The 26,585-nt window shown below is 40.3% G+C and overlaps 1 protein-coding gene and 2 long non-coding RNA genes across 12 annotated transcripts in view; 2 read left to right on the top strand and 1 right to left on the bottom strand.

Annotated features, from left to right (window-relative positions):
• The window catches only part of PLXNB2 (plexin B2), a 248,422-nt gene that overhangs the window by 151,198 nt on the left and 70,639 nt on the right, over positions 1–26,585 (top strand). For all 9 annotated transcript variants that reach the window (XM_086886939.1, XM_086886943.1, XM_086886941.1 and 6 more), the window contains 4 exons: positions 17,689–18,799; positions 20,511–20,693; positions 21,855–21,977; positions 25,747–25,847. In XM_086886939.1, the coding sequence (XP_086743065.1) occupies positions 17,689–18,799; positions 20,511–20,693; positions 21,855–21,977; positions 25,747–25,847 (1,518 nt within the window). The remainder of the gene's footprint in view (positions 1–17,688; positions 18,800–20,510; positions 20,694–21,854; positions 21,978–25,746; positions 25,848–26,585) is intronic.
• LOC111922982 (uncharacterized) lies at positions 5,620–9,261 on the bottom strand. 2 transcript variants are annotated; one of them, XR_015286195.1, is made up of 5 exons: positions 9,149–9,188; positions 8,446–8,887; positions 8,248–8,358; positions 7,415–7,517; positions 5,620–7,276 (listed from the first exon to the last, which is right to left on the bottom strand). It is a non-coding gene; the product is annotated as an uncharacterized LOC111922982 (long non-coding RNA). The 2 variants fall into 2 exon arrangements; XR_015286196.1 differs by lacking the exons at positions 8,248–8,358; positions 8,446–8,887 and having other exon boundaries at positions 7,415–7,547; positions 9,149–9,261.
• LOC147653464 (uncharacterized) lies at positions 10,578–12,603 on the top strand. The gene is made up of 3 exons (XR_015286199.1): positions 10,578–10,699; positions 11,403–11,578; positions 11,697–12,603. It is a non-coding gene; the product is annotated as an uncharacterized LOC147653464 (long non-coding RNA).

The following is a 26,585-nucleotide window of genomic DNA, read 5'->3' as shown; positions in this document are numbered from 1 at the left end:
TAAATAGTGTCCTGCTAAGATATAGATAATTAGGAATAGAAGGGAGCAGGTTAGAAAGCTATTTATTTCCAGGCATCTTTTTCAAAGAAGCAGTCTTGCACAAACCTTACAAACATCACCTGCTGTGGTATGAAGGGAGCACCATACATTTAATTGTTTCATAGCTGGATGCAGTACAGTCCAAAACTCTTCTTGAAAGCTTCCAGTCATTAAATTTGCTAAATGACACAAAGCTTTTTTTAACAAATGGTACTCCTGCTTCAGTTAGCTGGCCAGCATCCAACCCTAATAATTGCCTTCTGCCTATCTAAATTGCTCTGTTTATTTAATTGGACAAGGTCATATGTCAAAAGATCTGTTGGATAGGGGTGGTGATGCTAGGACAATAGGTATTATGTCACCCAACTCATTCAGTACAGATCATAGTGATTTTGTGCAAATCACTCTGAAGCTTGGAAAGGACTTCATAAATCAAATAGCAGTTCCAGTAAGTTGAAATAAAGCATTATTAATAAAAGTGCTGATTCCTGTCTGGCTACCTAGATCATTGTGGTAATCTTATATGAATATTGTTATAGGACTCCACAATGTGTAAGAGAGTCCTGACATGTACCAGAAATGAAGTTTCTCCACATGCATCTACAACAGGTTTATGGCCATCTCATATGGATGCAGTGATGGAAGGGGTACAGGACCATTGATTCATCTAGACAAAGGTGATTGCCTCTTTCAAGAAGACGTTTTTTCCCTCTCACACTTCTCCTTAGAGGCTAATACAGACCTTAACAAAATGTTACATTTGTGTCTTCCATAAGATACCTAGTGCATTTCCTCAAACTCTGTGGGCTGTGCTTGCTGTGCAAAAGGGACCAGGGCTGCAGATGCTGGATCGTGATGCAGTGTTTCTGTTGCCTGGTACAGTGAAATCAGCTGCCTATCACACTGTGATAGACTGCTTTGTCAGTGGTCCTAGACGGGAAGGAAATAAGAAAGACATTACAAGTTGAGGAACTTTGTCAAAAAAGTAAACACCAGTCTTGCTGAGCAGCTGTTTCTGAGAGAGTAGATGTTTGTTTAACCACCTAATGGAGACTGATCTGTTTTTCCCAGGTGTATTCAGATGGAGCAGTGGTCTCTGAAATCTGGTGTAGCTGTCTTGCTGGTTTATTTTCTTTCTTTCCTGTATAGAGGTAGGGATCCTCCCTTAGCTCTTCCTTTGGCAGTGAGCATGCTCTCATGCCAAAGTGAGGATGAGCACAGTGACCTTCCTTTGCTCCTTGAATTACAACCTCCTCAGTTTGAATACTCACAGTCCTTTAATATTAAACCACTGCCTCTCTTGCTGAAGGCACTGTACAGAGAAAGTAGAGACAGTTTAAATTCTTTGCCAGAAAGTGAGAGGTACTTCATAAATGTCTGGAGTATTTGAATCCCACCAGTGTTACTATCTTTAGCATCAAGGGTCAATGATTTCAAAGAAGTAGCAGATGCATCCAACACAGGCAATTCTTATCCCCATTCAACTCTGTAGACAGTTTCCCCATAGCTCTGTCTTCTGAGTGGTTGTACTGGGCTGTGGGATGTCCCAGAGGTTGGGACAGATTCTCTAGAGAGCTAAAAAGTAAATTGCTTACACTTACCATGTTCTCATTTCATTCTTTTCTGCAAATCTTTGTGCATTTTTAATGCTTTTACTTTTTAAATGCTTGTCTGAAATTCCCAAGTTGGTTTAATGTTACTGAATGATTATATCAATTTAGCTGAATACTCATTTGATATAAGCTTAACTATGTCTAAATAAATATTTATATTCAGTCTAAACAAATCTAAATGTTAAGTATTGGCTTTAAAGTATTTAAGTGCCTTATTTCAAAATCTTATTTTAAAAACAGATGAGTCAAGTATAGGTAAAGTCAAAACTTCAGCAAGCATGCTCATCTAATTTTACTTTTACAGACTGCTACACATAACACCATAGGAAAAGTGCAAATCTATGAACATTGAGGCAAAAAAATGTTAGGGTTTTGGGTTTTTTTTCTAGAGGTGGTAGATCAGTGCTGTCATAAAATCAGTGGGTGAAGCTGTGTAAGAATTTCTTGTCATTTTGTTGACAGAGGGTGCTTTCAAACATCAAGTTAGCAGGAAGGGTAGAATGGCTGGCCATATGCTGAGCAGTGTGGTCTAACTTTCCCTACTTCACAGCAACAGTTCTTTGTAAGAGCATGGAAGTGTAGTGCTCTTGCATGCCCTTTATAATGGCCTTGTATGGTTAGACCTGAAGCCAAGAGGCCACTGTTGTAAACCCTTTTGGTGATGGAGACCAGAAGGATAGTCAGAGTCCTGTTTCCATCTTCCTCCCTGTAAGGAGGGAGAGCTGGAGGTGGTGGTGGACTTCAGACCTTCTCCTAGTTGCTGTAAGCAGGGATCAGCCAAAGGGGAGTAGTTGTCCTTTATAGATAATCCAGTTTGAAAGCTAAGTGGAAAGACACATTTCTGTCTGAAATGCCTGTGATTTTTCTGCCTGAAGATATTTACCCAAAACTTTAAGGAAAGTGTAAAACTGCAGCTGATTTTAGCAACGTACTGGAGCTCTCTGGGTGCTTGTTTTGGTTTTTTGGATTTTGCCATGAGATGAGTTCTCATTTTATGTAACATTTTCCACCCGTGTGTCTCATATCATTTGCAAAGGAATAAAATCACTGTACTCCAGTACTCTGCCTGGAGACTGTAGCTCTGCTTCACGATGCAGTAGCCTCCTTGCTCTAGCTCTTGGTGAGTTGCTGTTACTTGACTTCTCAGAGCAAGCAAACATGTATTTCAGATATACTTGAAGAATTTTCCTCATAACCTCAGATATCCTTACATTTCAGTACTTCAGTAACTAGTTTCTTAATCTCTCTGCCAGTTCATCAAACAAATAGAGAATAGTAGGGGTTGAGTTTCCTACTGGCTTTTCTTTACGTCATCATTCAAGTACTGCAGAAAGCTAGTGAGAAATCTGTGTTCAGATGCTCACAAGCAATTTCTGTTGTATCCTGTGGGATATGTTGCATAGCTATTTGATGGTAGATTGTATTAAAAAAAAAATCTGCAAAGCATACAGTAGCATATACAAGTCATTTATGCCTTGGAGTGAAGCTTCCTCTGGTGTGACTCCACAGACGCTGTAAAATGTGTGGCAAAAACTGTTGAAAAGGGATTTCTGTCCTCTCAGACAGGTTTACAGGTTTTTTTTGGAGGGGCAAAGCATGCAACAGGAAAGGTTGGTTCCAACAGTGCTTCAAAGCCCAGCAGGTTCTAGCCTCACAGAACCTAACCAGGAGCCCCCTGGTTACCCTACAGCCATGAGTTCCATGGTGTAAAGCTTGGAGACACGTTTCCAGTGGCAGTCATAAATGCACAGAGTATTAGCTTCCTAGTGTCTTTAGAAATTCACATTGAAAAGCCTGGGCTGGGGGGAGTCTAGTCTTGTGCTAGCACTTTGTGGTGGCTGCAGATCCCTGGTACAGCCTGTCCAGGGCATGCAGCACAAATGGGCAAATACCTCTCTGCTGTGATGTGACGGATAATACTTTACATTATACATTTCCATTAATTGGATGCTATTACTACCTGATGCATAGGTCATTGCTCCTAATTAATTAGGGCCAGGAAGGTACTTAGCACTTTACAAGATGCAGATGAAGACAGATGTCCACTTGGGAAATTAAAATATACCAGTTTGAGCATTTTATGTAAGACCAGATCAACTATAAAAATCTGATATCTAGACAGATCCTAATAAACCTGATGAAAACCAGGTAAATTAGATCAGCTTAAAGCTAATAAAATGTGATAGAAATGTTCTAAGTTGTCTGCAAAAATGCTTTCAGGCAGAAGGATTAGCATGAAGTATATTTTTACAAGGATTAGGGAGAATATTTTACAGGATAAACTAGCTCATAAAATTGTTCCTTTTTACTTGAGTCTACAGATGGACTTCTCTTGTAAAATATGCAGCCTGAACAAAAACTTGCAGTTTTCTGCTATTGCAATAATAGTTTGTTCTTTCTTGACACACAATACATAAATTTGGAAGTGTTCCTGGAACAACTGAGCTATGCATTCTGGTTCCTTGGAAATAAAACTATCCAAATAATTGTTTTAGAACATATACATTAAATACTGGAATTCTGACTGCCCTTCTTTTGTTTGGGCAGAAATTCAGGTTCTGTTTTCAATGACATCTTGTTCTCAGGCATATTTTCTATTATCCTCACACATCAGCACAATAAACTTTATCTTAATATACCCCTACAAATTTTCAGCTTATTCACTTTTAAACAGTTGAAAATGTTTATATATGTGACTGTGTTTGAAGACTTTCCTAGATATATATTCTCCAACAGAAAGTGTAAATGTGTTTGAATTTAGATTTTATCTACTGTACAAAATTTCTAAATACATGGAACAGCTACTGTATTTAAAATATATATATATGTATATATATATACCAAAGTATCTAATGTACAAAGCAAACACTGTAAAATATACTTGGCTTAGACCTTTTAACCACATCACTGGGTGCTGTAAAAGAAACATTTAGCCTAAGAGCTCAGAAGATGCATGATAAAAGCTGCCCAACCGAAGTCTTTGGAGGCTGCCTGAATAATTAGTCTTGTGGGATGAAACTGGCCATGCAAGGAGGAGGATTTATACTGCTCTCTATTCCCCTTGTAAAGTGTAGCTGCCCCTCATTGGCTCTGCTAACTCGTGTGTCCAAATGCTCGTAGCAGTGAGAAGAAAAATGTTCCCACCAGCTGCTGAGCAGCAGTGACCTCCCCATCCTAGTACAAACACATAGAAGAAACTCATCTTGTTACAATGAGAATTCCACTGTGTTCTGCAGCAGCAGTTTTGGTGGAGAACTCTTTTCCACTTGTTAGCATTGGCTGTTTCACAAGGCATACTTTTGCATTTATTCAAACTTCAAAACACAACGGAATTGGGATCATCATAAGCAGGACTTTGTGTGAAGCAAATGCTGCACCCAGCTTGTCCTGCAGCTCCTCTGCTAAGAAAGTAGTGAGAGTTTGCATGGCTTTACTCGTGGGTTCACATCTTTTGTCATGTGTTTTTTTTCACAGGGATGCTTTAGCAGCACCTATTTAAACAATAGGTTAAAGATGCACTGTGTTGCCAGAAGTTTGGAAATTGCTGCTCCTTTGTTTGAGCATGGTCAGCCCAGTTCCTCAGTCAAAGGCAAAGGATTTAGAGTTACCAGTTCTTAGGAAGAGTCAGCTCTGAGTGTTAGGAAACTGAAACAAACAAGAGGGCTTTTTCCTTTTCTTTTTCTTTTTAAAGATACATTTCTGAATCTTGCAGTTGTTTTAGGTTAAACTACTATTTGAGAATGGTTTGATCATGCAATCAGCAAGCAGATAAACAAATCCTCCAACCAGTGGGCTGTTGTTGATAGCAGGAGTGGAAGGGCTGGTCTGCTTGTCTGTTACTATTTACTTCTATGCACCTCAGATTGCATCCTCTGATCTTTAGAAGCACAACTTGTGTTTCTCAAAATCCTTTGAGGAAACAAGAGAAAATTGTGAATCTGGGATGAGTAATTATACAGACACATTGTGAGACTTAGATCTATGATATTTTTGGGGCACAAACGATCGATCATACATGAATGTGCACTTCCTGGGCAGGAACATTCCAAGTAAAAATGGCACTCTATAGGAGTGGGGAGGCCTGCTCACTGTTTAATGAGGACTCATAAGAAAAATGGAGTGGCTTTTTACCAGGACATCTAGTGACAGGATAAGGAGCAATGGATTTAAACTGAATGAGGATAGATTTAGATTCAACATAAGAATTAAATTCTTCATGATGGGACTGGTGAGAAATAGCAATAGGTTACCCAAAGAAGTTGTGAGTGTCCCACCCATGGAAGTATTCAAGGCCAGGCTGGAAGGGGTTTTGAGCAGCCTGGTCTATTGCAGGTGTCCCTGCACAGAGCAGGGAAGTTGAACTAGATGATCATTGAAAGTCTCTTCCATCTCAAACCATTCTGTGATTCTCAATAAGTTTATGCATCATCTGCTAGAGCCCTCAACGCAGTCCATGACAGGTCCTGGCCCAGCTGGCAAGTTCAATTGGAATGGGTTCTGAGCCCACCTGTGACAACAATTGACTGATTTTATTTGCGTCTGTCTGTGTTAGAGTTGTTCTGTGGAGATTGTAATGTTGTGTTCATCATGACTGATGACTTATAATTTTAAAGGAAGGACCTCTGTTTTGGAGGGGTTACGCAGAGACTGGTGTGAAATAGGCAGCAATACATTTTAATCATGCACAGTATCATGCTTCTGTTTTGAAATAAGTGTTCCTGTGTTGGACACTTCTGAAACAAGGAAAACACACTTTATACACATGTTTATGTGCATGTTAACATGTACATAACATGTTACGCATCCATAAGAAGGGGATTTTACAGTTCTTTGGCTGACAGTAGATGCTGTCATGTTCATGCAAATTACTGGTTAACTAGCTATGTAGGTTTGGAGTGAAATACAATGGCTAAAAACATAGAAGTGCACACAGTGTCTGCACAGGCAGATTGGATCAGCACAAGTCAGCACTGTGCTGTTAGAGCCAGGGACACTCCATTCATTTAGATGAGCCTTGTGTGTTTATTAAAACAACAACAACAACACACCAGGAAAAGCTAAACACAAGTGAAAATGCTGCAATTACTTTTTTTTCTTTTTGTTTGTAGCAGCCAAAAGCCACAATAGATAAATGAATAAGTGCAATCAAATGTGACTTGGAACATACAGCCTGCTCTATATTTGTCCTTAACCAGTTATATGGTGTATGGTGTTCAATTTTCTGCAGGCGCCTTTCTTGTGGATTCTATTCAACTCATCTCCCCTTAAAAGCCTTACCAAATATTTACCATGTGCCCTTTCTTGCTATGCCTCTGCTTCTCCAAGCTGTTTATGCCCTGTTGTGTGTCTCCCCATCTTCTCCCAGCTCCATTCTCAGCTGCAGGAATTATCTGTTTATGAGCAGAAGCAGCCCCCCCCCAGTTTGTTGTTTCTGCTGGGTGGCTCCATCTGCATCAGGTACCACTGCTTTTTCATGGCTCCCTGAGGCAGGACTCCACTTCATCCAGCATCATCTCTTTGCACATTCGTTCCCTCCCACTCCCCAAGTGGGAGTGAACATTGAGTATGGAGAGTATCAGCTGGTGCCACCAAGTTGAGCATGTCTCACAGTGTTTTTCTTGTTTCTGAGAAAGCAGTAGGGGGAAAAGAAGAGAAAGCAGTCAAGAAACAAAAGAGGTGTTTCCAGGTGAGGTTTGAAAAGAAATAGGAAGTCAATAAGGCAGTGAGTATGTCTGATATCCCCATTGAGATCTGAGTATCACCTGAGATTCTTCTTCCTTTATTTTTCCTCCTTTTTTTTTCTTCTACCTCCTACTTTGTCATCTGAGACTTTACACGAGAGTATTCAGGCTGTTGTAGCAGTAACTGTAAGAGAGGAAAACTTGGAGGCTGTGCCTAAGAAAAAAAGAAAGTAAGAAGGTGGGGGGAGGAGGAGCTGTAAGAAGATGAGAAAAGATGTGTAAGGCAAGCAAAATAAAAGGGCTTTTTAAAAGGGCTTTTTAAAAGCTGTCATGAACATTAATTTGAAGGACAGAGAGAAAAAAAACTCACTTTAATCTCAGTGATCAAAATGAGCAACACCAACGTAAGGATACAAATGGTCCAAATGAAAGTTAAAAATTTTTCAGGAAAGACAAACCAGATAACACCTGTGATTTATCTCTAGCAGCAGGAGCCAGGAAAATTCTCTATTCCTCATCTGTGTATTTCTTAGCTCCTGACAATCAATAAACTTTCCATTTCAAGACTTTTCCCCATCCACCCCTCTCTTTGTGGCTTGCATTATCAGCTGCCTGAGTACAATGTATATTGTAGTACTCTATTGTGAGTGGTCAATAGCTTCCCATTTTCATAGGGCTTTTGTCCCATGTCTCAGTAGACCTGGATACACCACTGGCACAGACAGATAAATACGTGAAAATTAAGAATGCAGGAATCTGCTAAACCCAAATACAAAAATAAAATAAAGAGAAACAGGAGTATAAGGAGACAGCATCGTGATGAGACAGGGAATCACACAGCAGACACACTACCAAGTGAGAGGTAGAATTGGAAGGAAAGGATTTTTTTGCATGGGGCTTCATTAATTACTCACCATATTTGCATTTATGGGTTAAAATTTATTACCCCACTGATTTATAGGATAAATTTCATATGGCATTATCATTGCAGTTTCTACATGATCCTTCTATTAAGCCCTATAAGACTGTAATATAACAGGAAGACAAAAATGTTGGCTCTGCCTCGAACCAAAATTCAGCATAGCTTTAAATATCTGTGTGCTGTTGTGTACCATCATATCTTAGTGAGGAAATCCTTGGCTCTTTGCAGCTGTCCTCTGGCTGTGCTCAAGTCAGCAAGGGGTACATGCAGGTTCAAGCTGCTGACACAGGGGGCTGGTGCAGCTGCAAAAGGCTGCACATCGGAGCGTGGTTCTGTGCTTCAGCTTCGAGGAGGACAGCAAGACCGATTGCCTGCCTGTGAACTCCCAATTTGAATTCACACAAGCTGGAAGTGTCCTTTTGACTTCAGTATTTCTTTGTGTACGTGATAAATGGTTAATTGCAAGGTTAATTACAAGGAGGAACTGGTTCTGGCAAGGAAGGGGCCAGAATACTTAGTGTTTGTTTCCGTATGGTCATGCTCAGATTCCCCCATGCTGGAAGAAAATCCGCCTCCCTTCTGGCTTTTCCAGGGGAAGTCCAAAACCAGTCCTTGAAGATGACCTTATAACACTGAAAACAAGCAATTCGTTGTTGTAGCATAGAGCTGGTGACACAGAGTCTCCTTTTACTATCAGTATAAATGCATTTTTCTCCTTGTGCTGTAATACCCTCATTAGTGCAAGGAAAGCCAGGAAATCAGCACTATCCTAACTCCCTGGGCTCTCCTTCCCATGCTCCAGACTCTCACTTTCTACAGGTTCACCAGTAAAAAAGAAAATAATATTTTTTTTCCCCTGGGTTGCAGAAGGGGTAAAATAAACTAGGGCTTACATGGAGCTGGTGAGTGTGCATGAGGCATCCCTACTCTCTGCTGGGCTTCTGTGGCCGCCTTGTAGAGCGGTTGCTGCAGGAAGTCATCCCCCCCTTGAAGCTCAGGCAGCTGCAGCAGGTGCTTACACTTACAGACAAATTAGGTTTGGCCATTTGCAGGATCAGCTAGTGTAAAAGTGTAAGCAACTCTGGGAGGGTCTGGAGTGGCCTGTAACCCTGTGCTGACTGCAGACTGATTCAGCTGGGTATTAGTCCACAGCACATCACTGGGTGAGTGCTCAGTGAGATTGTAGATAAAAATAAAATCTTAATTTTTGTTCATTAGGAGATCTCATGGCTTCAACAGAATCACAAAGCAGGTCAGAGAGGATTCTTTGGGTTCAGATTCCTGACAAGTCAGCTGTTTGCTATTAAACGGGTCACACAGCTGCTTTTCTTGCAGATCAACTACATCTTTGTAACACTTGAGAAAGTGAGGCCTCATTAAAATGAGTGCTTCATTGCTACTGAGAGAATGGAGAAAAGATGGAGGGATGAATGTAGAGGCCCAAGCTGAATGGGAGGTGTGGTCCAGGAAGGTGTGAATGCAGGTCTGCTTCTTCAGTGTTTCTCTTCTCTGTGTGTGCTCCTGCCTGCATTAGTGGGGCTGGAGTGTGAATGTGAAACCCTCTGATTTAGGATGATAATATGAACACTTGTCTTCATAATAAAAAATAATATTTAAAGAGACCTTTCTGGCATAAGCTAACCTTGTCTCAGAGTGGTTTATAATCTGTAATTGCTGGTAGTGAATGCTGTCAAAAGAGGTCTCTCCACAGCAGCTGTTTTTATTGACTTTTATTTTAAGCTGCTTGGCACTGTAAAATCTGGAAAGTGTTTTCACTGAAAAGAAATTTTATTTGGAGTCCTAAGACCAGCCAAAAAACCTGTACTTGGCCTATGGCAGAATCCATGGTGTAAAAGATTTTCAAAATCAAAACACTGTCAGGTGTGACTGAAGTGAACCAGGGAATTCATTAAAGTCTCTGCTTCAAAGAGTGCATATAAATCTACAAAGAGTTACTCGTCTTTTTTTGTTTACCTGCTGATGCTGCAGAAACAGGACATTATTGGAAGTTCTGGAGCGCAATAGCAAAAGTTTTAAGTATGCATTTTCTGAGTCTCATTACCTGTTAATGCTCTTTTGAGTGACTCCTAGTTGAAAAATTAAGGCTCACATGGCTCCCTCTTGCTCTGAGTTTGGATCTGGATCAGAATATTAAATACTTCAAAGTTCAGGTGTGCATGGATGAAAGGTTTTGATTCAGACTACTAATAGTGTTATTAATTTAGCTTGAAGTTAATAACATAATTATTAATATGAACTCTGAATTTTCTAGCTGTTTGCATCTCTTAAACTTTTGACACAATCCTGCCAATTTTTCTTCAGGTTCACAAGAGTCCTTGTCATAGGTATGCTGGGATGCTGATGGATATAGAACTTACTGTAAAAGGCAGTTGTGTTCCTCAGCTGTTAATTTAATTGCAATGCCTGGAGAAACCTTTTCCAAGGTGGGAGAAAACATCTCTGTTTGGCTTGGTGGTATGCAGCAATACTGTTTTAGTTGCCAGGGATACTAGAGCTGGATGAGATACCCTGTTTAAGCCCCTCCCTACCCCTCTGAAGGCTGTGAAACGCGAGAAAGATTTGATGATCTTTGGTAAATGATTGGTGGTACAGGTTCCCAAGACTCATCTTTTTAACTTGTGTGAAGGTTGATAGGGATGTAAGCAAAAGTCAAAAAACCTCCTTAAAATTCCTTTTGGATCATCTTGCTCATAAAACATTTCCTCATCCTTTCAAATGCATCCCTTTAACCTTGAGCTTCCAGCTAATCAGGCTGTGGGATGCCACAGTGTCTGCTTGGGTTAATGGGTTATCTCGGGCAGTGAGTTATCTGACCCCTTTTTGCTGCTGATATCTCAGATCTTCTGAAAGATGAGAGTCTCCAGAGTGATGGAAACAACCTCTTGCTCGTGCCCCTTTCCCAGGGGAAGCATGCAGTGCATACTCTCCTCTCCCAGACACTGCTGGCTTCTGCTGATGATGTAGGCACAAGAAATAGATTTACTCCTCCTTAGGCCAAAGTACAGCTCATTCTTGACAAATGAAACTATGGTATAGGTATATTGGGTTTGCATGGCAAGGGTTTGGTAATGGGGACTACCAGGGTGTTTTCTGTGAGAAGCTGATAGAAGCTTCCCCCATGTCCAGCAGAGCCAATGCCTGCCAGCTCCAAGACAGACCCAGACTGGTCAGGGCCAAGCCCCTCAGCAATGATGATAACACCCTGGGATAACAGATTTAAAAAGGGGAAAAAACTACTGTGCAAAAGAAGCCAGGAGAGAGGAGTAAAAAAATGTGAGACAAGCAGCTCTTCAGACACCGAGGTCAGTGAAGGGAGATGGGGAGGGAGGAGGTGCTCCAGGCACCAGAGCTGGGATTCCCCTGCAGCCCATGGTGCAGGCCATGGTGAGGCAGCTGTGACCCTGCAGGATCCCCCTGCAGGAGGATCCCAGGGGAACAGATCTATGCAGCCCCCACACCAAAGGAGAAAGTGTCCCTGTGGGAAGCCTATGGTGGAGCAGGCTCCTGGCAGGACCTGTGGCCCGTGGAGAGAGAGAGGAGCCACATTGGAGCAGGTTTGCTAGCAGGACTTGTAACCCTGTGGGGGACCTGCACTGGAGCAGTTTGTTCCTGAAGAAATGCACCTTGTGGAAAGGATCCACTCTGGAAAAGTTCATGAAGAATCTCAGCCTTGGGAAGGAATCACTTTGGAGAAGACCATGGACTGTCTCATGTGGGGCAGAGCACATGCTGGAGCAGGGGAAGAGTGTGACAAGGAGGGAGCGGCAGAGACATGATATGAACTGACTACAGCTCCCATTCCCCACTTCTCTGCACTGTTTGCAGTGAGAAAGTAGAGAATTTGGAACTAAAGTTGAGCCCAGGAAAAAGGGAGGGTGTGGGGAAAAGGTTTTTCAAACTGGTATCAGTTCTCATTATCCTACTCTGATTTTAATTGGCAACAAATTAAAGTAATTTCCCTAAGTTGCAGCTGTTTTACCTGTGATGGTAATTGATGAGTGATGTCTCCCTGTCCTTATTTCAACCCCTGATCCTTTCATCATATTTCTCTCATCCTGTTTAGCCATGGAGTGGAGTGACAGTGATTTGGTGGGCATCACAGCTTATTCTTGATATAAGAAACCCTGGTTTTCAGTAACCTGAATATGTATTTCCATGTGTATTCCATTTGTTTTCCCAGGGACTGCAGGAAAAAACCAACAGAATGAACAGGATCTGAGGATATAACATTAATTATTTCCTTGTCAAATCCATAATTTTCAGTTAGTCCTTGTAACAGAAGATGTGTGTCAATATGACTATTACATATATTAAAAAAAAAAAGAAATATTATTAAAAATTACTAAAAAAAAAAGAAAGAAAAAAACTTTGAAAGTTTGCCTTGTGAAAACAAGCAAAACTTTTGTCTTCCACACCAGGAATAGAAACAGAATTAAATTATTTGTCCATATGTTACCAGTTTACAGGCAGTTTGACCTGGTGGGATTTTTTGTTCCATATGAAGATGGTCTGTACCTCTTAGCAAATTGTGTTTTGAAATGTGAAAGAGAAGGAAAATTACTCCTTTTGAGCAGTATGGGCTATCACAACATCTAATGAAGTGGATATTGTTTCTCAGTCTCCACAGCATGACCTCCCTCAGTTTTCTGACCCACAGGTCCCATCTGCTATCAGCAAACTGTCACAGCTACAGGGATGGGCACCATCACAGTGATCACTGGTTCTCCCAGTTCTGCATGTGTGGCATAGTACGCCAACAAAATTGTTCCTCTCTGTCCAAAATCTTTCTATTATGGTGCCGTGATCTAGGGAAATGGATTTGAATCCTGCAGTGTTGTTTCATGTGATTCATTCTCTGAACCAGTGAGCTCCATCACTCATTTGTTTTAGGAAATAGTAGTAAAAGTTGTAACTGAGGAAGAGTTTACCTACAGTTCATGCAGAAGTAGAAGCTTTGAAATCCAGACTGAAAATATGTCCATCCCCTGCTTCTCATACATTCTCCAGTTTCTGTTTTGACTTCCTTTGAGCCCAAAACTGAAAGCTGAGTTCTTTTCAACCTGTGGCACACTTAATAAAAGCTAAAAAGTTACTCAAAATGAGAGAGGAGAATTTAATTCATCTTTCCCCAGATAACTATGCCTTTGGAGCACATTCTTTGGATTTAACCTTTTTTAGATCAGAATTTTTGAGTCTTTTTTACCAAAATTTTTTCCAGCTTAAGTGTCTTTTACATCTTTTGGAGTTCCTCTGAATAGGGGAAAGTTTGCTGGGAGAACCACAGTTTTCTTTATCTCCTGCTGTTAAAGCATATCAATACGTGCCTTGCTTGCCAGAAGTGCTTGTCTCAAACAGAATTTCAAGTAAAAAAATTTGTCTGGATGAGAGGACATTGCATGGTTTAATTAAATATATATGTGTGTTTAATGAAGAAATACTCTGCAAAAACACCACAGAAGCTAAAATGGTGAGATTATTCCTTCACTGAAGATTTTCTTGTCCATTGTTTTTTGGGAACAACACTTGTTTTAATTCTCAGTTATTCCAGTTCCAGGCAAAATTTGATATTCTTTCACTTCAGCTGAAGCAAATGTAAGAAATTAATTAGCATAAAGCTAAAGATACATCAAAGGCTAAAGTGACAGGTAATGGCTGAAATGTTGAAGATTCCTCTGTTCAGGCACAAAAGATACTTTTACACTGGAGGAAGAGAACACCTGCCAAGTCCATGTCAGCATGGTACTACTGCTGCTTCTTAGGGTTGTTTATAATAATGTGAAGTCAGTTTGAAGTTCACTTTGTGCTTGTGGATTACAGATGCTCCTTTTTTCTGCATACCTTTTGAAGAATTGGGTGTTATTTAAGGTTATTGGTCTTGGATGAGTAAAAAGATACAAAGTTATGGGTACTAACTTTAAAATTGATCTCTGTGGAGCAGAGCTCTGGCAGTTGTGTGATTCCAATATGGTGTCACTTTGTGGCAGTTCCCCTGTATGAAGTGTTCTCCTGGGCACCCTGTGTTTCCTGCACATAACTTCTAGAGTTTCATATTTCTTGTAGGAAGCAGTAGGGGGGACAAGAGGCCAGACGGAGACAAGGCTTTGAGAGAGGAAAAATAAAAATATGTGGGCAAAAGCTCTGTTGGTCTTCTTTTATCCTGACTGTGCTAAGGGCTAAAAACTAAGTGGAAATTGAGTGTGGAGGGTGTATGGCAGCTCTCAGGGGCAGAGCATGACTTAGAGTAAGCCACCCAGACCTGTGTGTAAATACAGTATGTGATTAAGCCATTGGAAATACATTTCCTGTGTAGAACATCATGGATTCCATGCTCCAGCCTATGCTTCTTACACCTTTTCTTTTGTGTTTCTGCAACTTGTTCATTTAAAACAGAAATTTTTCACAGCAGGAGACTGCTTCTTGGTACATTCCCAGAGCATCTAATTCAGTACAGCATCTGTGTTAATAGCAGCACTGTCATTCGTATCACATCAGCTGGTCATAGAAGGATTCTTCCAGCTGCTTCTTCCCAATTAAATTAAAATCAGGTGAAAGTAGCCTGTGGTTGCAGTTCATATAATTTCATTTTATTTGCTTTTTTAATTTTCTTAAGCCTTCTATTTGATAAGTGAATGAGAGTTTAATTCTGAATCTCTTCATAGCGTATTTAATTTTTGTTTACTATTTGCTTTGGAGAGAGGATGGAAAATGAAACTAATAAGTACAGAGAATGATGAACTGTTACCTTGCATAGAGATCTGAGCTGATCTGATGGGGTTGGCATGAGACAGGAATGATAGCAATAAATAACAAAAACAAACAAGTAAACAAACAAAGATAAGGCATTATTAATGGAGAGAGCATGTAGTTCTGAATAATTTAAGTCAAAAATTTTATAAGTAAACAAGGCAGAAAATGTTAGCAAGGAAGCATTACCCATTTTTATACAGAGAATTAATTACTCCTCTAAGAGACTGGTTTAGACATGCAAAATGTACTTTTTCTTAAATTTTGTCTCTGGCATGGACCAGCAAGACTCTTTGTTCTTCTGGGACAAAGGCAGGAGTATTGCAAATGCAGCCTTTGTGTCCTGGGTGCCACCAATGGACAAAATGGGGTTGTCCAATCCACTGAAATACAGGAACGTGGAGGTGAACTGAGTACAAGAATGAAGGTACAATTAATTGTTTTCCATTCATTTGGATTACATATTCTGTAAGTAGAGCTATTTATGGGGGTTTCTTTGACTGAGAGCAGAGATTATAATAATCTAAAAAGAAACCTGAGAAAAGCAGGAACAAATGAATCTCAATTCTGTGTTTGATCCTTGTGCAGGAGATAATAGAATGATAAAACTGGTATGAAACAACGCCGTAGTAGAGTGTCAAGATGTTTTTTTATTTCATTGCAGATAACTGTAAGGGATAATATTTGAAACTAGATGACAAGCATTATCACATCACTTAGCAATGGTGAATTAAGGTGGGATCAGGGCTGGAAAAGTGAAGTCCTTGGGAGCAATAAGAAAAGAAGAATTCAGATGAATTCTGGATTCCTTAGAGCAGGTCAGCTGTTGTTGTAAAGAGACCCATCACTTCATTACATTGCAAAACATGTACTAAAGTCTGTGTGTCTGGAGAATAGGTTATAATTCTTAGCCTTTTCTTGGTCACTGCCATAGGAATTCAATCTATCATTAGAAAGTGCAGCTTGTGCTGGTGGTGATGTACTCTCTTGTCTTTGGTATCATTTTGTAGCTAGTTGCTCAGATTGGTACATGATAGGAGCTTCAGCAAAACAAGATTGAAGTTAGTGTTTTATTTATCCTGAGTTACATTTAGTAGTTTTTTGGGGATTTGGAAGTTCAGTTCACTCTGATTTTAGGACAGTTGTTCTCACCTTTGCACATGCATTTTCTCCATAGAGGAACAAAATGTGCTCAGATACTGGAGGACAGGCATTGTCTTTACGCATTGCTGGCAGTGCTGAAGTGGTTTGGGAAGCTCACAGATAGCTTATGCTCACAACAAAAGTCCTTCCTTCCCTGCTCAAACTTTTACATCCAGCTTGTTAACATTTAGTCTTAGTTATCCAGTAAAAATGATGATTCAGCCATTCTCTTTCACATCGCACCAGTGTCTATTGCTCTTGCCAAAACAGAAGTAAGAGGTGACAAAGGAGCATGGTTCCTTTATTCTTATTTTTTTAAGTTTTATTTTTTCAGTTTCTGGTTTTGGTATGTCATGATCTTTTTCTCCTCTTATGAGACTGTTGCCTGTTAGATTGCTTTGTTAAATGTTTCTCTTGTCTTTTATGTGTTTCCTTTCTATTTAGACTCCAGATTTCTTCAGATTTAACTTGAGATTCCCTGTAAATTTACAGGTTCTTTCCTCATCACATTAAGGAATCCCATGGATTACTTTGAAAATGAAAATATGGTGGATTATATTTGATCTTCCTACAAACAGTATTCATATTTTCCCCCTAACATCAATGTGTCCAAGCATGCTCACAGAACTAAACACTCTGAGAAAACATTCACAAAATTTTCAGGCCTTAGGGAGTCAGCAGAGAACTCCTCATTTAAGTCTTCAGATTAAATTTAGACTCCTGTTAACAAGTTGCAGAAAGTCTCTCTAATTCCAAACAGCCAGGAGGTCTGCTTGGGAACTAACAAATCTGAAAAAGATTTAAAAAAAAGAAAAGGTAACAGAATCATAATCCAAAAAAATTTTAAGTGATGTTCTTAAGACAGATTTGAAACTATTAAGTAGCAGTGCTCTAGTGAATGGAAGTGTTGAACCTTAATGCATACCAGCAGTCAAAGGCAATGTTGCATATTAAGGTGTCTACCATCTTCTGGCTTCATATCAATGAAGGATTAGTGTAACACCTTCTCAAAAAGCATCAGCAGCCAGACCCAGCCTTGCTTGTACCCAGTTGAAGGTTTTTCCCTTTCTGGGGAAAGCCCACAATACCAACTGGTTCAAAGACTTCTACGTAAATTCCCCCCCCACCTCTTAAGGAGGAGCTACCCGAAACTGTGATTTTCCAAATTATTTTTAAAATTTCAGCAGTAAATGATTGACACAGCATGATGCTGTCTGAAGAAACACCACTACATTTTGTCCTTCCATGTTGTTTCAAATTGGCTGCTCTCATTCTGCTTTCACATGATTGATTATGTAATTGGTTATATGGTCACCATTTAGACATATGACTTTGTTAAATCCTTCCCCAACAGATTAAATTGATAGGTAATTAACAGGATTTGAGGCTTTCCATAATCTTCATGCTGTCTACACCTGCACAAGGATAAGTGTATTTAAATCATGAAAAACTTCCACATTTCTAGATTTTGTGTAAATTGTATTTTTCTGTATGTTTCATGTTATTATTTTCTTTCCCTTTCCAGGTACTACATAGAAATGGCTTTATGGATCTGGACACTGACCATTTTGAGCGGTTTTTGTGTCACCTTATCCAGAAATGAGGAACTGAAATTTTTTCAGAGTGCTACAGAGCTAAATCATCTAACAGTGGATAACGACACTGGGATAATCTATTTGGGAGTGGTAAATGCGCTGTATCAGCTTACAGAAAACCTGGAAGTAATAAGATCTGTAGAAACAGGTCCAAGAAAGGACAACAAAAAATGCACACCTCCCATTGATGAAAATCAATGTAAAGAGGCCGTACTGACTGACAATTACAACAAATTGCTGTTGCTGAACAAGGCAGATAATACAACTGTGGTATGTGGAAGCCTTTTTAAGGGAATCTGTGCCATCAGAGATCTGCAAAACATTAGTGATGAGAAGTATTACGTAGACAGTAGTGGAGAAAAGTCCTTCGTGGCAAGCAACGATGAGAATGTATCAACTGTGGGACTGATCACTTCCCTGAATAACGACCAAGTGCTGTTTGTTGGGAAAGGGAATGGACCAAATGACAATGGGATCATAATCAGCACCCGGCAGCTTTACGCCAGGGATGGGAAAGACATTTTTGAAATGTATACAGACTCAGCAGCTGTTAAGTCAGCTTATCACTCATCAAGCACACAACAATTTGTGGCAGTTTTTGAGGATAAAAATTATGTTTATTTTATTTTTAATCAACAAGAGAAACAACCTGTCAACAACCGCACACTGATTGCACGTCTGTGCAAAGATGATGCCCATTATTATTCCTACTTTGAAATGGACTTGGGTTGCAAAGATGATGATGGTGCCTATGACCACTGTCACTCTGCTTACATCACTACCCCTGGAAAAGAACTGGCTGAGAGCATGGCTCAGCAGGGACAACCTGCAGATACTCCCTCAGATGATAAAATTCTTCTTGCACTCTTCAGCAAAGTAAACAAAGATGACAGCTCTCTAAAATCTGCTATGTGTGTGTTTTCCTTGCGTCAGATCAATGAAAAGATGGAAAAAAACCGGAATGATTGCTACACTAAAAAGAATACCAGCTCATTTTACAAACTTTTTTCAGCAGAAAACCCGTGTGCTTTACATGGACTGGTAATATAAATAATATAAATATTAGTTTTAGCATCTGTGTTAGAGTTTGTGGAAAATATACAACTACATTTTAAGAGTTTTAAGGAGGTTTTGAGCTAAACTATGTTAAGATGACTGAAAACTCAATAGATGGAGTCACTGTAGAAATGTAACGTGGCTGGGTGGGGCTGTGGACAAGTAAGAAATGACAAAATTTTGAGTTGGTTAGAAAGGATTTGATGTTCTCTCAAAGATAAGCATTGCTTTCCTAAGTGCATTTCTTTTAAAGGGATCCTTCTGGTATGGGAATTACTGAGTCAAATACAGGGATTTTTTACTCCCATGATCAGCTTCTGGGTGATCACTGTAAACTATTGTAGTTTCAGTCAATGTATTTACAATGCTCTTACATGGTAGTAAGAATCTTTTAGATGGTATTTGTAATTCAGCATTCTTTCTCACTTGTATTTGTATTGTTAGACAACTGAAATACCCAGATTTCTTTTATTCAAGTGGTGTTCATATTTTGATGTAGCTCAAATTACTTGTATAGCATGACAGCCATCTTTTTATGGCCTGTCATTACCTTGACTCTAAGGTTTTTGAAGGGTAATGTTACAAGGTTCAGTTACTGTTCTTCAATCTATGACTATCTCTAAGAGACAATTTTCAACATCTCTGTTGGCTTTATGATTGTTTTGCCCACAGCACTCTATTCCCAAGCCCCACTTGTGCATGCCACTCATTCATTACTGCAGCCAACACTAAACTGGGCTGAGAAATTAAATCATCTTAAAAATAACTTAGCCAGCTTTTAGGAGGATGTCTTAATTTGCCAGCCTGAGCAAGGTACACACTTGCATAAACAGCTGTTTGAGCACAACTTGGGAAGTGGTGTGCTATAGTCCAGGGAGAGGAGTGAACAGCTGAAGAGATAGGGCATGGAAAAACCTTTTTTTGGTATTGACTCATAATCCTTCATCGTGTGAGACTGAAGCCTTCTCCCACACAGTAAGTCAGTAGTGCTGATGAGTCAAAATTACACATTTGGCTTTGAACCACCAGTGTTACTTGCTGCAGTACCCTGCATATGGGGTGAGCATCAAACACAGAAATCCTGAATGTGACGAGTGGCCGTGGCTGCTGACAAAAAGAAAGTGTGGATTTCAGATCAGAAAAATGGTTTTGTTACTAAATATAGTAGGAAAGGCAAGGTGTGAATGAACTTCCTTCTGGTGGCTCTTGCTGCCGCTGAGGATTAAAGCGCAGTGAAGAGGGAATGTGTTGAAGTCCATGAGACAGTTGCCAGGGAGTTGTTTTTTGATGGAATGCAGCAAAGTAAGTAACAAAACAGCAATTTAAAAAGCAGTCTTCAAGGCAAAGTTGGTTAAACCAGTCTCTATGACATGTCCATTTTAATTAAACCAAGTGGTTAATTTTTAAACTGTTGCTATAATGAAACTGCTGCTATAATGAAACAGAAACCAAAAAAAAATTCCCTCCCTCCCTGTGTCTCCTGGAAAGTGAAAGTGTGGAAGCAGTTCTCAATTAGCAGGCTGCTGATTACTGCCTGTTGGCTGGGGGCAAATGCACAGAAAATCCATTTCTCTCTTCCTACTCTTCAGTGTCTGAGGGGTCTTATGTTGTCTAGTAATAGGACTGCACTTCATTCTTAGCTAGGAATTAGTGATCTGAATGTTTAACATCATTCTGTATTACTATTCCTTATTAGAATGCAAGCAAAAATTTCCCCTGTGGCTCCGAGCACTTGCCGTACCTTTTGGGCAGTAGGAATGGTGTTGTAGAGAAGCCGGTGCTGCAAAAGGAAGGGATGAATCTCACGGCTGTCACTGTGGCTGTGGAGAACGGGCACACCGTGGCCTTTCTGGGAACGTCGGATGGTAAAATTCTTAAGGTAACCAACTGGATTAAAAGACTGGAAACTATTTAAAAGTCTATGATCTAAAAGTCAAAATGGGATTTATAAGATCTCATACTTGGAGCAAATACTCTTGGAGCTTGGTATTTTTCGTCTCAAAGAAAAGACGCATTATTTCTGATGTACTTCAGCTATCTGATACACAGGTTGAATTAGCATTGCCTGAATGGCACTTTTCCTGAAGGATTACTTACCTACCGAGAGCTTTATATAAACAGCCTTTAGGTAATCTAACAACAGCTTTAACCTTATCTCTATTCAAGCTCATACTGGTTTAAGAGCAACTTTTCATTCTGTAGTCTTTCTGGCTGTTCAGTGAATGGAGGTGGCCATATAAAGCCCAAGCTGAAGCTCTGATAAGTTCTAGTTGTATGGTGCTTAAGGCTTGACATGTTTGTGGTGTTAAAATATGAAGATTACAACACCAAACACCTTCTTTTGCTTGAAGGAGATGGCCATGTCCAACCTTAAACCTAGCACTGCCAAGTCCCACCAAACCACATGGTAAGTCATGTGGATGTGGTGCATAGAGATGTGATTTAGTGGTGAACATGGTGATGCTAGTTTGGTAATTGGACTCTGTGATCTTGGAGGTATTTTCCAACCTTAGTGATTCTATAAGTCTATGTCCCTAAGTGACACATCTACATGTCTTTTAAATATCTTCAGGGATGTTGACTTAACCAGCTGCCTGGGCAGCCTGTTCCAACACTCGACAAAACTTCCTTGAAGAAATATTTTCCAATATCTAATCAGAACCTCCCCTGGCACAAACTGAGGCCTTTTCCTCTCTCCCTCTTGCTTGCTAATTGTGAGAAGAGATCAACAGCCACCTCACTGCAATCTCCTTTTTGGTAATTGTAGAGAGTACTAAAGTCTCCTCTGAGCCTCCATTTCTCCAGACTGAACACCCTCAGCTGCTCCTCATCAGACATGCACTCCACACCCTTTACCAGTCCTGTTGCCCTTCTCTGAATACTCTCCAGCACCTCAATGTTTTTCTTGAAGATTCACCTTAGTCCTCCTTTTGCTCTTACTATATTTTTAGAAACATTTTTATTGTCTTTTACAGCAGTAGCCAGATATAATGATATTTAAGGCAACATTAACCACCTTTTTATTTCTTCCACAAAATAGGTATTCCTGTCATCCACTGCAACTGAGTACAGCTCTCTTACTATCGAACTAAACAAACCCGTAAAGAAGGACCTGGTCCTTGATCAAACCCAAGAAAATCTGTATGTGATGACCACAGACAAGGTAACGTGTCCTGCTTGCATTAAGGACCTGGCCATCTTTCACTTTCTCTGCAGCTTAACATGATGTTTATACATTTTCCAGTTGCTCTTAGAAATTGCCCTATTTGGTGGGACCCCCCTACTCTGTATGTATGAAGACCTTTCTGAAGTCTAAGCTGATGGACTTGTGGCTTGGAGAACTGTAATATCTGGGATGCTTAGTGACAGGGAATGGGGAGTTCCCCTCTGGAGCTGTCATACAGGGTCTGTGAGAGGGATGAAGAGGAGATGTTTGGCACCAGCACACCTCAGGGTCGGCAGCCCTAGCGCTCGGTGTGGGATGCGTGGGGTACCAGTGGGTGCTGTAGCTGCCAACAGATCTGTTCAAGGGCACTTCAGGACTCAGGATGCTGGTGGCTGGCATGCTCACACTCACACATCTGTAAAGCCACCAGTAGTTTTTGTGTGTCTTAGTGTCAAAAACTAAGAAGCAGTGGAGAGAGTTATGTATTTAGGAAACACTTTCATTCAAGCTTCTGCTGGAACTGAGTACAGGAGGAAAAGTCCAACTTCACTAGGAAAGGCATGGGCCATCTCTTCTAGGCCCCTTCTTTTTGCTGTAAGGTGAAGGCACAATGGGGGCATGTAAAAAAAGGGAGGAAAAGAAGCAAGTAGGAAATGAGAGGGATAGCAGATTTCTCCTCCAGCCCCAGGGGTAGTCCTGACACTTTTCTTTGTGGAGGCTGGAGCTGCCAGCTTCAAACACTTTGTTCAGCAGCTCTCCAGGACAAGGTGGGTGACAGGCTGTGACCATCTGCAGCCCTGCCAGTGACATGGAATGCAGCATGGGAAATGCTCCACACCACAAACACAGGGAGAATAAGGGGGCTGTGAAAGGAGAGTATTTGGGAAGACAGTACAAGAAGAATGTTTTCTGACTGTTTTATAAAAGGATTAATATAAATTCCTGCTGCAGGAATGTTATAGCCTAGCTGGTTTTAAGGCTAGAAACAACATTGGAAAAAATGCCAGAAAAACAACTGATAAAGCATTTAATAATATGGCAGTGTGACAGAGAGGATTGTTTTTCTTTTTTTTTTTTCCTTTTTATTTTTGGTTGGTTTGGTTTGGGGTTTTTTATTTTGTTTTTTTGGGTTTTTTTTGGTGTTGATAATGCTCATTTGGCTTCTGTTCAGATTTGGAACACAACTCCGAGCTTCAACATTGTCCATAAAACTCTGTGTGGCCTGGCCCCCCATTTGACAAGCTGGCACATTATGTAAAAGCCCTGCACGAGGTCTGCACAAGGCTACTGCGTGTGCTGCTGTGTGCTGTGTAAGAGATAGCAGCAACCTTGAGGGAAGACAAGCTTTCTGGTGATGGTCAGCTTGAAATGGTAGAATTTAGAAAGACAGCAGACAACTTTTTCCAAGAAAACCTGCAAAAAAAAATCATTCAATCACCACAAAACATTTAGAATGCAGCAAATTTCTGCAGAAGAAAGGATTTTACTTAAATAATTTCCAAGTAGCTCTCGTAGACACTGCAGTTTCTGAATAATGTGAATAATAGTTTTCTTTTACAAAACCTGTTTAGCTTAAATATGAATAGCTGAAGTTGGGAGCTCTGTAATGGCATTGCATTACTGTCATCTCCAGGAGTTAATTACAGTGAGCAGTCCCACCCACTTTTAGAAGCAGATAGACAGGAGGAGAATGGAGGCCTTCGGAGCTGGGAGAAACAAAGCGGCATAAGCGAGGGGGGAAGAATAAATGATGAAACATGTGCTTCTGGGTTAGGCATGGCTGTGGGTTGTGGGAATAGAGATATCAGAATCCTGACTTGTGAATTTTATATGGTTAAAGGTAAATAAAAAGACAACTGGCTGTGCTGACAGGCATGCATGCTGCTGAGCTACCTGGCAGATGCAGACTGCCCCAGCATTTAGAAATTAATTGCTTGGGCTCTATAAGCACTTGAACAAAGTGGAAGTGGTGACGTGGTAGGTTATAACTTCTTTAAAAAGAAATTAGATCAAGAGAAACACAAGGAAAAACAATACAGAGGTTAAGATCCATAGTGAGAATCAAGCTCTTCCTTTCCTCTTTCCTCTTTCTCCCCTCTTTTCTCCCAGCTTCTGCTGTGGTGCCAATAGCAGTAGGGATTTTGAGCAAATGCTTTCAGCAGTCAGTCCCCTCTGCTTCAAAAGCTTGAACAGAGAGCAGGAGAAACCCCTTGCACCTTCCTGTGGGACTTGTAAAGGAGCTTAGCACCCCTGTGCTGCTCATGCTGGTTCATTACAAGCGTACATCACTGGTAGGATCCCAGGTTCCTTAAGGTACCTAATGTACTTGGAGGAAAGCAGAAGTCTGTGGCAGTCACTTACTATGATCAAGTTTCTTTACTTGTTCTAGTTTTTAACACTTTTTGATTCAGAGTGCCAACACAAAAAGCTCTAAAATTAATTTATTTACATTTTGGAATTTCCTGGTTCTTTGGGTTTGGTTTTGGTTTGGGAGGGTTATTTTGTCATTAAGGTCACACAAAACTTGCAGAGATGGTGATCCCTAGGGCTTGTTCATGCTTGCCAGAATTGTGAAACAAATATTTTGTCATTAAAAATAAAATCATTCACTGGATATTAAATTACTTGTGGGTACTACTTAGTGAAAGAATGCCAGTAACACAGCTCTAGTTGGCTAAAAAGAAGAGAATGCTGAAAAGGTAAAGCCCTGTATTAATAAATGCAAGAAAATCGCACAGTATTGACATTTTCCTTAACTGAGCCATCTTATTTAACTCTCAGAATAGGAAGAAAAGGCCAAACTCAGAGAGTCAAAGTCGCTTCATAATTGCCAGTGAGATGAGACTAGCATTATATTAAAATGAGACTAAAAGCCTACATCTCAGAGTTTCTGTTTCTACACTTCTTGTGCTCTTTAAAAGTAAAATGTAGTTGTAAACTGGAAGATGTATGGCCTGTTTTCCTCTTGCATCATTGCCACAACATGGCTAAAAGGAATGGCTCTTCTTTCTGTGCACCGAAGAAAAAGTTGTTTATTCTCCGCACCAAAGGAAATCAGAACCAGAAGCTGTATATTTACTGGGGGAATGAGACATGAGAACTGATGATGTTCTTTTCCCTGCTGCTTCCTGTCATAGTTATTTCCATTTTCTTTAGTGAATGTATTCCATGGTGGAAGGTTATGCATGGAGAAGTGCAGTAACCCAATGCACCCTGGCTCTCATGTGCTTGCAGACTTTCTGAAATGCCTTCTAGCTGGAAGTGCATTTCCAAACAATTTCACCTCCTTGGCAGTCATAGGGAGGGGAGAATATTCTGTTTAAAAAATGATCTAGCCAGTACCAGGTTAGCCTTTTGAAAGTATCCACTCTGCAGCAGCTGCTTCTTGAATTCAGAGCATCGCTGATGCAGTTTCTGTCCTGAGGTGCAGATTTCCACAAGTACTATAACTGGAGGAACTGAAAAGCTCAGTTTTTGAAAGACTTGCTCTTAATTCTTGATTATAGCAATTTCCTACATTACTTTGGAGACAGACTAGATGATATCAGACTGGGAAAAGAAGCAGAAAAAAGTGTACGAATTTAGACTTTATTAAGGGGGAAAAGAACAGATTGGTTTTATATATATTTTGTTAAAATCGGGCTGAGCTCTGGGTATAATAATACAGCTGCTGCAGGTAATGGCACTGTACTGCTAAGTCCACATATGTTTCCACCTCCTTATGCCATCTTCAGTTGTTAGGTTTGCCTTGCTTTTGTTTTTCCAGGTGTACCGATTACCTGTGCAGGACTGCCACAAATACTCAGACTGTGAGAAGTGTGCCCAGGCGAGGGATCCGTACTGCGGCTGGTGCGTGAGGGAGGGCAGGTGAGTGCTGCGGGCTGTGCTCGTGGGCAGGCAGTGGAACTGCTCAGGTTGTGACCTGTGCTCTGGCATGGTGATCCAAGCTCTTCCTACTCAGCCTTACACTCCTGTCAGGCATTTAATTTTATCACGCAGATATTGATATCAATATTCTGTGCACACAAAGAAGTCCCCGTGGACTTCTTCAGATTTGATTTGTTTGGGAAAATATATACTTTTCTGCTGGTACTGAGAATGATTATACACCTTCTATAACTGTATGTTTTACCACTCTTTTAACTGTACAACCACATGTTCTCCCAGAAAATAATAAAAAAAAAATGCTCCCTGTTTCAAATTCAGAAACTATAGCATATATTTTAAGTACATCAGGAAAGCGTAAAAAAGAACATAAAAGAAGAACTGTTCCATGTCTAAAATAGATTGTATAGCTCAAATGCTGGTTTTACATAAACATCATCTGTCAAGATGTGTAGCTACAGGGAACCCTCACCTACCTGTAGGAGAGCAGAAAGTGACATTTTGCTGACTATCTGCAGAGGTTCACTGAATGAATATTCAAGTACATGTAAACTAGGACAGCACTGAACAGCCCTGGAATGTCTCTTCTTTGCGCTCTGCATTGATTGGAGTGCCGAGAGGGAAGAGCAGTCCTGCAGCTCTCTTTTTGACTACTAAATTAATTAACCCCTTGGCATGAGTGGTTGGGAATTCGTGATTCTAACTTCTTGCTGTTGGAAC

Source organism: Cyanistes caeruleus, chromosome 4, assembly GCF_971803275.1.
Source record: "Cyanistes caeruleus chromosome 4, bCyaCae1.hap1.1, whole genome shotgun sequence".
Lineage (NCBI taxonomy): Eukaryota > Metazoa > Chordata > Aves > Passeriformes > Paridae > Cyanistes > Cyanistes caeruleus.
The sequence above is the reverse complement of the archived record's forward strand: the minus strand, read 5'-3'. Positions and strand labels throughout refer to the sequence as shown.